The sequence below is a fragment of the Salvelinus fontinalis genome, chromosome 19 (assembly GCF_029448725.1).
Source record: "Salvelinus fontinalis isolate EN_2023a chromosome 19, ASM2944872v1, whole genome shotgun sequence".
NCBI lineage: Eukaryota > Metazoa > Chordata > Actinopteri > Salmoniformes > Salmonidae > Salvelinus > Salvelinus fontinalis.
The window spans coordinates 30,321,686-30,337,651 of NC_074683.1; the positions used below are offsets into that span (position 1 = coordinate 30,321,686).

Genomic DNA, 15,966 nt, shown 5'->3' on the forward strand with positions numbered 1-15,966 from the left:
GGCTTGGTTGGGTTGGGTTTCGGAGGACGCATGGCTCTCGACCTTCGTCTCTCCTGAGCCCGTACGGGAGTTGTAGCGATAAGACTAGACAGTAACTACTAACAATTGGATACCACGAAATTGGGGAGAAAATATATATATATTTTTTTTTACATTAAAAAAAAGGCCGGTTTAGGCTGGAGATCACAAGATCAGTCAACAACTCAAATGCTAACTGGAGCTAGACAGATTGGTCAATATGGGGGGGTTGGAATCTCCTCTGTTGTTCTATGCTGCATTCCTGGGACATTTTCTTTCTCTGGACCTCAGCCCACCAGAACACGCTCCTCCTTCTGATCTCTGCTCTTATAAGGAGAACAAATGGTCGGGTTGGAGTGTGCACGGCAAATGTGCCATCAGATTCTGCACGGTACAAGGGGTTCGTTGTAGCTTGTGACAGTGCTAACTGAACTGCCAATCTTTAGACCTAGAGTGTGAAGAGGTTATTAACTCAGGGTCAAGGTAGCCTGGTCCGAGATCTGTTTATTCGGTCAGATCTAGCACACAGACAGATCTAGGACTCAGGCTAGTGTCAGGATACTGTACCTCAGTGGGATTGAGCCAGTCATCATCATTGTCGTTACTAGGTGTCGTCTTCAGAGCACAAACGATGGCTTTGGTGAGGGCCTCGCCTACTCTCGCCTCATCATCAACTTCCTGTATCAGATCAGGAAGTAGAAAGAAAAACTCCTATTAAGGGAAAGAAGTTGCTGATAAAGACATTATGTGCAGCAGGCATAATTGATTGTGTCTGTGACCTTGTCTCAGAGACAGTTATCAGGAGGCATCGAAGGTGACACACTACCTGAATACACATTCCTCTCATCTAGATACAGGTAACTTCCAAAATAAAGGAAACACCAACAAAGTGTCTTAATAGGGTGTTGAGCCACCACGAGCCTCCAGAACAGCTTCAATGCACCTTGGCATAGATTCTACAAGTGTCTGGAACTCGATTGGGGGGGTACGTGACGCTATTCCTCCACGAGAAATACCATCATTGTTTTGTTGATGGTGGTGGAAAATGCTGTCTCAGGCGCCGCTCCAGAATCTCTCAGAAGTGTGGAATATGGTTTGTATTGTTTTCATGCTCATCACACCATTCAGTAACCACTCGTACCCTGTGGATGGGGGCATTGTCATCCTATGGGGGCATAGCCATGGTAGCCAAAATAATGGCCTGCCCAGCATCTTTATACATGACCTTAAACATGATAGGATATGAATTGCTTAATTAACTCAGAACTTAATTAACCCACACCTGTGTGAAAGCACCTGCTTTCAATATACTTTGTTTCCCTCATTTACTCAAGTGTTTCCATTATTTTGGCAATTATCTGTATGTGACTGTGTTATGCAGCGCACCACTCCTCTACATGCAAACTCACAAATCATTATGACAGGGGTACCTTTACTCTGATGCCTGTTCATTACTCAAAAACCCACAGCATCAGAGAGCCTCAACACCTCTCACATCCATCACTGTGGCTGTGTCCTGAATAACACCCTATCCCCTATATAGTGCACTAATTTTGACCATGGCACTATGGGCGGTAGTGGTAGCTAGTGGTGGGAAACTCTTCATCAAGCTGTACTGTAATTATGGCCCTCCTCTCAAACATCCAATTTCCCCATAAACATACTTAATACCATTTAGTTGGAGGTGACTTTACTGTACATACCAACTCAATCCAGGAGTTGACACTGACGGTGATGGGGTCAATAGACTCCACATAGTGCCACCAGTGTCTGGGGACAAACAGCACCTATTGGAGCAGAAGGGTAACAGGGTCAGATCGCATCAGAAGAAATGCAAGGTGATCAGTAGGAATACGGATAAGGAACATATTACAGAATAGAAGGTTTGAAGGAGTCAAAAATATCTAGAAATATCTGCTAGCAGCACAGCTCATAGTCCAGGGGGTGGAAGAGCAGAGCAGAGCATAGCCAGTCAATAAGTAGTAGAGTGAAGGAGTCAGGGACTGATCAGTTCGATAAAACGTTTACTACATCGCATGACGGTTTGTACTGAACGACACATTTCCCCAAAACGTTCTTGAACAGACATGGAGGTACATTTGGTGGGTGTGGCAGGGTGCGTCTTGAAGCAATGAGTGACTAATTAAAAGGGCAGCGGCCATGTTGACAGCGTTCCCCATCCTACAACCCAACCCATCCCCGTTTTACAACTGGTCATTCAGAACAGAGCGTTTCCGTTTAATTGAACGTTGCACACCGTTTTTTCGCACTGAACGTCACCTAATTTAACACAGTGGGGGAGACTAGCCATTAGATGGCAGCTTGTATCCTCCCTCCCAAGTGCTTCTGTCTCATTCATGATGTGAATTTGGTCTTTATTAAAGTGAACAGCCCTTATTGATCCCCTGGTTCCACTGCAGTCTTAATTCATTCAGTCTCCAAAGCTCTGACTGCTGCATGCTTTGTTTCATTTGCACAGACAGACGTATCAATATCTGATGTCAAGACAGACGTATCAATATCTGATGTCAAGACAGACGTATCAATATCTGATGTCAAGACAGACGTATCAATATCTGATGTCAAGACAGACGTATCAATATCTGATGTCAAGACAGACGTATCAATATCTGATGTCAAGACAGATGTATCAATATCTGATGTCAAGAGAGACGTATCAATATCCGATGTCAAGACAGACGTATCAATATCCGATGTCAAGACAGACGTATCAATATCTGATGTCAAGACAGATGTATCAATATCTGATGTCAAGACAGACGTATCAATATCTGATGTCAAGACAGACGTATCAATATGTGACATGGAAAACACTGTGGATTCGGCTATTTCAGCCACACCCATTGATGATAGGTGTATAAAATATATCATAGAGCCATGCAATCTCCATAGACAAACATTGGCAGTAGAATGGGCTTACTGAAGAGCTCTGTCCTCAGTTGCAACACTCACTACCAAGTTCCAAACTGCCTCTGGAAGCAACGTCAGCACAAGAACTGTTTGTCGGGAGTTTAATGAAATGGATTTCCATGGCCGAGCACACAAGCCTAAGATCACCATGCGCAATGCCAAGCGACGGCTGGAGTGGTGTAAAGCTCGCCGCCATTGGACTCTGGAGCAGTGGAAACACGTTCTCTGAAGTGATGAATCACGCTTAACCATCTGGCAGTTCAACGGACGAATCTGGGTTAGGCGGATACCAGGAGAACGCAACCTGCCCGAATGCATAGTGCCAACTGTAAAATTTGGCGGAAGAGGAATAATGGTCTGGGGCTATTTTTCATGGTTCGGGCTAGGCCTCTTAGTTCCAGTGAAGGGAAACTTAACTTTACAGCATACAATTACATTCTAGACGATTCTGTGTTTCCAACCTTGTGGCAACAGTTTGGGGAAGGTCCTTTTCTGTTTCAGCATGACAATGCACCATTGCACAAAGCGAGGTCCATAAAGAAATGGTTTGTCAAGATCGGTGTGGAAGAACTTGACTGGCCTGCACAGAGCCCTGATCTCAACCCAACAAACACCTTTGGGATTAATTAGAATGCCGACTGAGAGCCAGGCCTAATCGCCCAACATCAGTGCCCGACCTCACTAATGCTTTTGTGTCTGAATGGAAGCAAGTCCCTGCATTAATGTTGCAACATCTAGTGGAAAGCCTTCCCAGAAGAGTGCACTCCATATTAATGCCCAGGATTTTGGAATAAGATGTTCAATGAGCAGGTGTCCACATACTTACACTATATGACCAAAAGTATGACAGATGGAGGCTCATAAAGTTAGAGGCATAAATATCACCCCCCCCCCCCCAAAGATGCTAACCTCTCCTGTTATTGTAATGGTGGGAGGTTTGCATGTCTTCGGGGTATGATATTTGTGCCTCTGTAAATTTGTCATTCATCATTATTCATGATTCATTCAGCCATAATCATGGTAGCATCCACATTATGTAGAAGTGTTTAGAAATATATTATAATCATATTTACAATAAAAGTGGATGCTAACAATTACACAATACATTATATACCATTCATTTCTATTGGGCACAAAATAATCTGAAACCAAAACAACAAACAGCAAATGTATCCAACTACTTTGTAGAGTCACAAGCTTGATGTAATCATTGCGTGCTAGGAATATGGGACCAAATACTAAACTTTTGATACACATAAACTTTAAATACACATAAGTGAATTTGTCCTCATACTTTTGGTCCCATAAAAAACTGGTGTGATTTCTAAACGGTTTACCCGATATGGATGAAAATACCCTCCAATTAAAGCTGACTGTCTGCACTTTAACCTCAGTCGTTGGGACAGTTATTTTGAAATTATACAATACTTTTGGAGCGCAATATATAGCGTGTGCAACTTTCTTAATTTTTATACAGTTCACTCTCCGTTACTCAGCACCTCTACAAACATTTTGGGGTATGCCTCAGTTCATGCTTTTGACCAAACCATAGAGACAAACATGTGCTCTATTGTATTTATGTGGTTCAAACACATTTGTCTCTGAGGAAATATTTTCTCATAAATTAAGAGATTAGCACTTTCACAGTGTCAGTTTATACAAATAGCTGTGTTTGCTGAATGGATTCTCTGATATACTTGTAGAGAGAGTTACATATGTTGCCCCTGTTGGGCTGGTTTCCTGGAAAAAGATTAAGCCTAGTCCTAGACTAAAAAGCATGCTCAAGGGAGAATCTCCATTGAGATAGTTTTTTAGTACAGATTAGGCTTAATCTATGTCCGGGAAACTGGTCCAATGTGTTGTACCTGTCCAGGCTGCAGGGTGACTGTGTAGGCCCTGGCGTGTCTGAAGGCAGGGAACCTCTGGAGGTCTGGTTGGAGCACGTCCACCTGGCTGAACACACTAGACTCCTCATAGGGGATCCTGCTGGGGTACAGACAACTCGTGTCTGCAGGGGGGAACAGGTGCCAACGCTTCCTAAAACACAACAGGGTGTCTCAGAGTAGGAGTACTGATATAGGATCAGCTCATGTAGGATCTAGGATCAGTTTAGATTCATAATGAATTAATATTTATTTGAAAGGGACAGCAATCATCACCAAAGCCACCACAATGGTTACACCCTTCGTAGTTGAGGAAATTTAAGAAGCTATAGTTCAATAAAATCCATCTCTTTATTGAAAATATCATGTCATGCGAGTTCTTTGTTGGTTAGGTCATCACTTCAACGTGAAAGGTTTCAACAGCCAATTTAAACAAAACAAGGATAGAGTGATCTTCATAATGTGATCTTTTTTGCTTTTGTCGTAGACTCAGTGCTCCACATGATAACTAATGTCTCTCTGTTCTAAAGAGCCTCACCTCATATACCCCCATCTCCCTCCCTCCAAATAGCTTTATTGGCATGGGAAACATGTTTACATTGCCAAAGCAAAATTACTTTATCTTTCAGGGGCCAGTGGAACAATCTGACTCTCTCACCAAGTGACTCCCCCTCTCCCTAGCCCACATTCCCCCCTTTCACTACCTTACCCCCCCTGACTCTCACCCCTTCCCTTCCTAGTATCCATCTCCTCTCTATCATCCAAAATAGTTTTTAAAAATCCTTTCCTCAAAGTTAGAGGGAACAAATGAGCCAGTTCTCATCGAATGGTGAGTAGATCATTACCGTACAGAGCCAGTTCTCATCGAATGGTGAGTAGATCATTACCGTACAGAGCCAGTTCTCATCGAATGGTGAGTAGATCATTACCGTACAGAGCCAGTTCTCATCGAATGGTGAGTAGATCATTACCGTACAGAGCCAGTTCTCATCGAATGGTGAGTAGATCATTACTGTACAGAGCCAGTTCTCATCGAATGGTGAGTAGATCATTACCGTACAGAGCCAGTTCTCATTGCGCTGATTTGCTGAATCTATTGTCTGCCTCCAGCACTTCTTTCTTCTCAGCTATAACGCTGTTAGATTGTTTCATTTTAATCTATAGTGCAATTCCCTTGGTGAAGGGGAAACATCCATCGTCTGCACCACTACTACACGCAGCTCAGCGGAAAGGGAAAAGTAGTGTGTGGTATAATGAGGTATGTAAAACTGGGTTGTGTTCATTAGGAGTCATTGGAGCAAAACAATTTGCAAAAGAAAACTAAAACAATGCTTCTTATTGGACAAGTCCAGCTCGTCCCGCTCTGTTTCGCTATGTTTCCCCCCCGCTTTGTGCTACTGAACACAATACAGCTCTGTATAATTACCTTCCCTGTACCTGTAGTACCAGATTATACCCATAGGAGTCCCGTATAATTACCTTCCCTGTACCTGTAGTACCAGGTTATACCCATAGGAGTCCAGTATAATTACCTTCCTTGTACCTGTAGTACCAGGTTATACCCATAGGAGTCCTGTATAATTACCTTCCTTGTACCTGTAGTACCAGATTATACCCATAGGAGTCCAGTATAATTACCTTCCCTGTACCTGTAGTACCAGATTATACCCATAGGAGTCCCGTATAATTACCTTCCCTGTACCTGTAGTACCAGGTTATACCCATAGGAGTCCTGTATAATTACCTTCCTTGTACCTGTAGTACCAGGTTATACCCATAGGAGTCCAGGTGGCACGGGGTATTGGCACCTTCTGTACCAATCCACAGTGTGCTGTCTCTCCCGTTACGACCCGGGAACCCAAACTGAGACCACACTACGTCCTGTAAGGCACACAATACAGTTCCAATTACTAACACTAATTATCAATCCTAAAACATATATTTATGCAGTTGCTACAGTATATTTATAAAACGTATATTTATGCAGTTGCTACAACACAATTCATATTCATGGTACAAATATGACAAGCCATTCAAACATGACAAACTGCCATGAGCAGTTTCAATGTTATGGTATAGCAGCAATACATCCTCTGGAGGCAAACCTCCATTTTCACAAGACACAGGTGAAAATGCAAACCCCATTCCCCATCTCATCGGTTGCTTAATAGACAGTGTAATGATTGGCAACAAATCTGCGTCCCAAATGGCACCCTATTCCCTATATAGTGCACTACTTTTGACCAGACCCCTATGTGCTTTGGTCAAAATGTGTGCACTATATAGGGAATAGGGTGCCATTTGGGACAAACACTACTGTATAGGAAACAAGATGTTTGCTGTCTGTAGGCCCTTTATCAAACCATTTGGTCTGTCAATCATTTTTCATGAAAAAAATCTAATGTAAAATAACTTGGATTCTGCCCAGCACCCAGGATAATGAACCCATTACCATATTCAGGCAACTGTAAATGATAGACTGTGCAATCTTCACTTTCAGCAACTTTTAAATGGCGCGATTCATCATGTAAAAAGGCCTCTGTCTGCCTGTCTCGAAGGCATGAATTTCGGCAGATCTGTCAAAAATGCAGGTCGCCCTATATGCATGTTTCATCATTGAAAGAATGGAGTGGCCCGCTCGAACTAGAGTGAACTTTCAAGTCCTTTATTGCCCGAGGACTAAAAAGAAAAAAGCTGCTGCCATTGAAATGTCCCACTGAAAATGTCTGTGCCATCAGGACAGGATATCATTAAAAAGAGAGAGAAAATGCCTGCTAATGGAGGAAAAGTTGCTTTATTTGAGTTTCTATATCAATGTAGGCTTAGTTAGCTTCTGTTTTGCCAATGGGGCAAAGGAATTTATTAAAGATGACTTTCACGCATCTGTTTGAGATTTCTAATTGTGTATTTTATTGTCAGGGTGTGGGAGTCACTTTCATTTTAGATCAGTCTATTGATCAATTAAAAATTTAAGTCATTACTTGATAATCATCCATTATTCTAGTGCTTTTTTAAAATCCATGAATATAATTTCAATAGATCTCCTGACCTGAACTGACTGAGTTTAAAGCCCATAGGTGTGTCAGTGCTTTGAACAGAACGGAACAGCCCATGTGTTAGCTACAATGGCTTTAATTCAGCAAAACAGTGGCAGATCCAGGTGAACACTCCATAGAACGAGCCCCGTGGCCTGAATAAATTTTTATTTGTCACATGCGCCGAATACAACAGGTGTAGACCTTACAGTGAAATGCTTACTTACGAGGCCCTAACCAACAATGCAGTTTTAAAAAATAGGAATAAGAAATAAGTAACAAGTAATTAATGAGCAGCAGTAAAATAACAAGACTATAATAGCAAGACTATATATATACGGGGGTACCGGTACAGTCAATGTGCGGGGGCACCGGTTAGTTGAGGTAATCTGTAGTTATTAAAGTGACGATGCATAGATGATAACAGCAGAGAGTAGCAGCAGCTTAAAAGGGGGGATGCAATGCAAATAGTCCGGGTAGCCATTTGATTAAATGTTCATTTGTGAGTGATCTCCTCAGTTGCCCTCAAAGTTAGTCATCATTCATGGCAATCGGAAAACAAGTGATTGACAACAAGAAATGCCTACAATTCAATGTAAGAAATCACAGGCACAGACAAATTGCAGGATGACAACTTGCAATCCAACACAACATCATGAGTGTCCCTCTGATGAAAAGAGAATAATCATTTTGTATGTTTTTTTTGTTTCCTTGATTATAGTTTAGAGGTGCACTGTGTAGCACTGTGTAGGCCATCATTGTAAATAAGAACTTGTTCTTTAACTGACTTGCCTAGTTAAATAAAGGTAAAAAAGAAGAGATTGATTGTGTGTCATAACCTATCATTAATGTGACGACTGCTATTTATCGAATAATGAACTGTTTATAATTACGTGATTAAATTAATCAGGTAATCATTAACTCAGTAACCTGGTGCACCATGGGAAACGTTTAATGAGTTTCCGTTTCCCAAATGAACTCACAGAATATCCGAATATCGATTTAACAACATTCACTAATTAATTAATTTCCTCTACAGTCTCATCCTGAATGTCGCATAATTCGTAAATCTGCACAAACCCGGGTCTCACTAAATCCTTCCGTACCACACCAATTGAGTTGATTATTTATTTACTCACAAGCTAAATGATAATATAAAGATACAGTCTTGGCTATTGATTAGAACTTAGTACAATGAAACAGGTCCCTAGCAGACCAAACACAATATGACACGTGTTACACAAGATGGGGATTTAGAAAGAAAGAAAGCTTTGTGGGCCGAGTTCCGCTTAGTGAGAGATGTTCGGCCGACGTCCCGTTCTCTGGGTGGTCGTCTACTTCGTTCACGGGTGTAAGTCTCTGATTGTGACATCTGGTGGACAATGTCCTTTTTCTTAGTTGTCGGTTTCCTTGCCCTCGTTCTGTAAGAGGGGTCTTCTGAGGACGGCTAATCAGCCATGTAGATGGTTCCAGCGTGGGAATGAAAGCAGTGTAGACACACGATTCCTTGGAGAGAATAACCGGGTGGTTAAAATATTTTATCAAGGTTTAAGATAAATGATTAAGTAATTCTAACCGGAAACTTAACCATTAGGGATTAGAGGTTATGTAGCATGGACAAGGAGTAATTCAAGCTGATAAACATAAGTCCAACTAGGTTGGACCTGGGAAGAGAGGAATGTATGTTTGTGCCGAAAGAAAACAAAGAGGAGCCTTAACCGATGTTTGAACCGACCCAGCTATAACTCTGGGGAGATAAAATAAGACAGCGAGAGCCCCTCCAGGTTTCCCTTATCTGGGGGGGACTGGAACTGTCAGCTGGGTAGTGATCAACTGTGGTGAGAATGGTAGAAAATTTGATCTGATATCTCTCATGTTAATGTGTATGTATGTGCGTATGTTAAGAGAACGTTATAAAGGGAACATCATTGTATATGCACAGGAGCGCTCTCATAAATAAATTTGACTATCGTAGCTGGGCCTCCGTCTGATTAATTTCAACCAGTTTCCTACAAATTCTGGGTTTCAGGCTGAGTAGTTAATTGAATTGGGTTTATGAACATCGAGAACATAATTCAGTGACAGTGGTGCTGCTTGAATTCACCTTCTAAGATACAGATACAGCTACTCAACCGTAGCATTGATTGTTAAGAGGTTCCTTAGTCTTCTTCAACCTTGTGTTGCGTTTAGGGGTCATGACTAGTCGCGTTTCCGTCTTTATGGCAAGTTCTCTACACAAATGCACAGTATGTAAACATCATGTACATATTATGAAAGCTCTTCAAGTTACAATGTTTTCGTTATAAAGTTGTCTTAACTTTTAATAACAAAAATGACATTGATTTTCATATTCCATCTCTCGTTGTTACCACCAATTTGTCTGATAAAATATATTGTCCCAAAGTCCATTTATTGCATGTTACCGTTCTGATGTAGATTTTCCATAGGCCCATCATACATTCCATTCCTTCACACTGAGAGGACAAAGCATTCTTCTGCTGCCTTAAGATTTACAATGGGCATGAGGTGTCATAAAACCCCCACTATCAATCCATCTCCCCCTCTGCAGGGGTGAGAGATGTCACTAAGACTGTGATCCATGGTAAACTGACCCAAACAGGCCAGTCATGACAGTTCCACTCTGGTGCATTCAACTTGGAATGATTCTGCATTTTGCAACCCACCATAAGGATGACCATCGGATGTCCTGGTTGGTGGATCATCGTAGCAGAAAATTGGCACCCTGAATGACAAAGCTTACATTGGGAACATTACAGTGCTGACCTAGCGAATTCGGGAGAGGATGCTGGGGATCGACCCCCTGATGGGGTTTCAGGACTTATTGCCAACATTCTGAAAATCAAGATTGTTTCTGTCCCACGGATGATCCTAGTATAAGACCCCATTGGGTCTTCCATTGCACGTGTGCGACTGTGTACGTAGCAGGGAAAAAAGACCAAGGATCATGGTAACAGTCAGGATACTGTCCGGCACCGTCCAAGAGAGGGTGACAGACCAATCTTTTGGATTGTAGTCAGTCGGGTCAACTAAATGTGCATCATACAGTATGCTAAGATCAACAGTCATTGGTCCCTCGTACTGGATTTGAATGGCTCGTCGTAAGTCAAGGGAACGCTTAGCAAAAGAGTTAGGCATTTCAATCTCTGTGTCTATCCTGTCATCGGTAAGTTGGTATAGAGCAAGGTCATCTATGTGGATAATCGCTCCCTCTGGTACCGTAACAAAAACAGTCTGGTTGGGGAGGTTCAAGTTAGGTGGTTGAGTCATGATGTTCGTAAGTCGTGCTCCAAGGTGGCTTAGCAGTTCAGACGTCTTTTTCCGTATTGTCGTGTCGTGTCCTGTATATATATATATTTACACCTTTTCTTCACATATCTTTAATTTATTTTATTATCCAAGAACTCAACTACAAAAGCTTTCCTGCAAAAGCTTTCCTGCAACCCGCTTCACCAATTACAATAAGTATTATTTACCTCAATCTGAAAATCCATCGTGGAAGATAGCCAGGGGCTAATTCAGAAGCTAGCCTGAAAGCTAACCAGAAGCTACTCCGATAGCTAGCCAGAAGCTAATCTGTAGCTGCCCCGAAATTAGCCGGTTTGCTGGCTAGCGTTGGTGTTTCAGCTGCCCACGTTTTGCGGTCATCAGCTATTCCTTTAGCTCGATAATCTACCGGCACTTTTGTGCAACGCGACTCGGACCGGAGCATTCCGGGACTTTTTTTCTCTCAGTTTCCCCGGATTCCAACCGCAGGCTCTGGACACTTGCACCTTGATTTCGCAGCTAGCTAGCTGCATACCGTGTGACTATTGGCTTACGTCGACCCCGGAGCAAACTCAAATCATGCTGGAGCTAGCCAGCTGAGGAGTTCCATCACCATCCGGACCCGTTTCTTTTGTTGCTGCTGCAGATACGGAACCCCACCGGGCCTTCACGACTGACTGCCGACGTTATCTGCCCGAGGGATTTATCCAACCGGCACCTCCGTCCCGACGTTACCTGAACGCTCATCTGAGGCCCGCTAATCATTAGCTGTCTTATCGGCTGCTATCTGAACAAAACCCCACTACACGGAACCTACCGACGGAAACGCACGAGGTATCTACAAACAGACCTCCATCCTATGCTGCTACCGATAGCCATATACCCGGCCAGCTGTCTGGATCGCCACGACCCCAACCAACCTCTACTCACTGGACCCTTATTGATCACTCGATTAAGCATGCCTCTCCTTAATGTAAATATGCCTTGTCCATTGCTGTTCTGGTTAGTGTTTATTGGCTTATTTCACTGTAGAGATTCTAGCCCTGCTCTCTATACCATATCCAACCTCTCAGTTCCACCACCCACATATGCGATGACATCACCTGGTTTCAATGATGTTTCTAGAGACAAGATCTCTCTCATCATCACTCAATACCTAGGTTTACATCCACTGTATTCACATCCTACCATACCTTTGTCTGTACATTATTCCTTTAAACTATTTTATCGCCCCCAGAAACTTCCTTTTACTCTCTGCTCTAGTAGCTCTAGGCGACCAATTCTCATAGCTTTTAGCCGTACCCTTATCCTACTTCTCCTCTGTTCCTCTGGTGATGTAGAGGTGAATCCAGGCCCTGCAGTACCTGGCTCCACTCCTATTCCCCAGGCGCTCTCTTTTGATGACTTCTGTAACCGTAATAGCCTTGGCTTCATGCATGTTAACATTAGAAGCCTCTTCCCTAAGTTTGTTTTGTTCACTGCTTTAGCACACTCTACCAACCCGGATGTTTTAGCCGTGTCTGAATCCTGGCTTAGAAAGACCACCAAAAATTCAGACATTTTTATCCCCAATTACAATATTTTCAGACAAGATAGAACGGCCAAAGGGGGCGGTGTTGCAATCTACTGCAAAGACTGCCTGCAGAGTTCTGTTATACTATCCAGGTCTGTTCCCAAACAATTTGAACTTCTACTTTTAAAAATCCACCTCTCTAAAAACAAGTCTCTCACCGTTGCCGCCTGCTATAGACCACCCTCTGCCCCCAGCTGTGCTCTGGACACTATATGTGAACTGATTGCCCCCCATCTATCTTCAGAGCTCGTGCTGCTAGGCGACCTAAATTTGAACATGCTCAACACCCCAGCCACCCTACAATCTAAGCTTGATGCCCTCAATCTCACACAAATTATCAATGAACCTACCAGGTACCACCCCAATTCCGTAAACACGGGTACCCTCATAGATATCATCCTAACAAACTTGCCCTCCAAATACACCTCTGCTGTTTTCAACCAAGATCTCAGCGATCACTGCCTCATTGCCTGCATCCGTAATGGCTCAGCGGTCAAACGACCTCCACTCATCACTGTCAAACGCTCCCTGAAACACTTCAGCGAGCAGGCCTTCCTAATCGACCTGGCCGGGGTATCCTGGAAGGATATTGATCTCATCCCGTCAGTAGAGGATGCCTGGTCATTTTTTTTAAATGCCTTCCTCACCATCTTGAATAAGCATGCCCCATTCAAGAAATTTAGAACCAGGAACAGATATAGCCCTTGGTTCTCTCCTGACCTGACTGCCCTTAACCAACAGAAAAACATCCTATGGCGTTCTGCATTAGCATCGAACAGCCCCCGTGATATGCAACTTTTCAGGGAAGCCAGAAACCAATATACACAGGCAGTTAGAACAGCCAAGGCTAGCTTTTTCAAGCAGAAATTTGCTTCCTGCAACACAAATTCAAAAAAGTTCTGGGACACCGTAAAGTCCATGGAGAATAAGAACACCTCCTCCCAGCTTCCAACCGCTCTGAAGATAGGAAACACTGTCACCACCGACAAATCCACTATAATTGAGAATTTCAATAAGCATTTTTCTACAGCTGGCCATGCTTTCCACCTGGCTACCCCTACCCCGGACAACAGCACTGCCCTCCCCTCTGCTACTCGCCCAAGCCTTCCCCATTTCTCTTTCTCCCAAATACAGTCAGCTGATGTTCTTAATGAGCTGCAAAATCTGGACCCTTACAAATCAGCCGGGCTAGATAATCTGGACCCTTTCTTTCTAAAACTATCTGCTGAAATTGTTGCCACCCCTATTACTAGCCTCTTCAACCTCTCTTTCGTGTCGTCTGAGATCCCCAAAGATTGGAAAGCAGCTGCGGTTATCCCCCTCTTCAAAGGGGGGGACACCCTTGACCCTAACTGCTACAGACCTATATCTATCCTACCCTGCCTTTCTAAGGTCTTCGAAAGCCAAGTCAACAAACAGATTACCGACCATTTCGAATCACACCACACCTTCTCCGCTATGCAATCTGGTTTCAGAGCTGGTCATGGGTGCACCTCAGCCACGCTCAAGGTCATAAACGATATCGTAACCGCCATCGATAGGAAACAATACTGTGCAGCCGTATTCATTGACCTGGCCAAGGCTTTTGACTCTGTCAATCACCACATCCTCATTGGCAGACTCGACAGCCTTGGTTTCTCTAATGATTGCCTCGCCTGGTTCACCAACTACTTCTCTGATAGAGTTCAGTGTGTCAAATCGGAGGGTCTGTTGTCCGGGCCTCTGGCAGTCTCTATGGGGGTGCCACAGGGTTCAATTCTTGGACCGACTCTCTTCTCTGTTTACATCAATGATGTCGCTCTTGCTGCTGGTGATTCTCTGATCCACCTCTACGCAGACGACACTATTCTGTATACTTCTGGCCCTTCTTTTGACACTGTGTTAACAACCCTCCAGGCGAGCTTCAATGCCATACAACTCTCCTTCCGTGGCCTCCAACTGCTCTTAAATACAAGTAAAACCAAATGCATGCTCTTCAACCGATCGCTGCCTGCTCCGGCCCGCCTGTCCAACATCACTACTTTGGACGGCTCTGACTTAGAATATGTGGACAACTACAAATACCTAGGTGTCTGGTTAGACTGTAAACTCTCCTTCCAGACCCACATCAAACATCTCCAATCCAAAGTCAAATCTAGAATTGGCTTCCTATTCCGCAACAAAGCATCCTTTACTCATGCTGCCAAACATACCCTTGTAAAACTGACCATCCTACCAATCCTCGACTTCGGTGATGTCATTTACAAAATAGCCTCCAAAACCCTACTCAATAAATTGGATGCAGTCTATCACAGTGCCATCCGTTTTGTCACCAAAGCCCCATATACTACCCACCACTGCGACCTGTACACTCTCGTTGGCTGGCCCTCGCTTCATACTCGTCGCCAAACCCACTGGTTCCAGGTCATCTACAAGACCCTGCTAGGTAAAGTCCCCCCTTATCTCAGCTCGCTGGTCACCATAGCAGCACCTACCTGTAGCACGCGCTCCAGCAGGTATATCTCTCTAGTCACCCCCAAAACCAATTCTTCCTTTGGACGCCTCTCCTTCCAGTTCTCTGCTGCCAATGACTGGAACAAACTACAAAAATCTCTGAAACTGGAAACACCTATCTCCCTCACTAGCTTTAAGCACCAGCTGTCAGAGCAGCTCATAGATTACTGCACCTGTACATAACCCATCTACAATTTAGCCCAAACAACTACCTCTTTACCTACTGTATTTATTTATTAATTTATTTTGCTCCTTTGCACCCCATTATTTCTGTCTCTACTTTGCACTTTCTTCCAATGCAAACCAACCATTCCAGTGTTTTTTTAAAGTTTTTATTTTACTTGCTGTGTTGTACTCACTTCGCCTCCATGGCCTTTTTATATTTTTATTTATTTATACATATATCTGTTTGCCTTCACCTCCCTTATCTCACCTCACTTGCTCACATTGTATATAGACTTATTTTTTTTCACTGTATTATTGACTATATGTTTGTTTTTACTCCATGTGTAACTATGTGTTGTTGTATGTGTCGAACTGCTTTGCTTTATCTTGGCCAGGTCGCAATTGTAAATGAGAACGTGTTCTCAATTTGCCTACCTGGTTAAATAAAGGTTAAATAAAAAAATAATAATAAAAAAAATGGCAGACGTGAACGGGGTGTTAACCAACCATCGATTTCCTACAACCTCCACTTGTGTGGTGGTGACCTCGTCCCTCGCTGTTAGTTTGAATCTACAGCGTTCTT

The 15,966-nt window shown here is 43.2% G+C and overlaps 1 protein-coding gene across 1 annotated transcript in view; it reads right to left on the reverse strand.

Moving 5' to 3' along the window:
- Positions 1 to 15,966, reverse strand: part of hspbap1 (hspb associated protein 1) — a 41,206-nt gene that overhangs the window by 3,595 nt on the left and 21,645 nt on the right. The window contains exons 4-7 of the mRNA XM_055871266.1: positions 6,577 to 6,713; positions 4,815 to 4,986; positions 1,722 to 1,805; positions 586 to 696 (exon numbers count right to left, since the gene is read on the reverse strand). Coding sequence (XP_055727241.1) covers positions 586 to 696; positions 1,722 to 1,805; positions 4,815 to 4,986; positions 6,577 to 6,713 — 504 coding nt within the window. The remainder of the gene's footprint in view (positions 1 to 585; positions 697 to 1,721; positions 1,806 to 4,814; positions 4,987 to 6,576; positions 6,714 to 15,966) is intronic.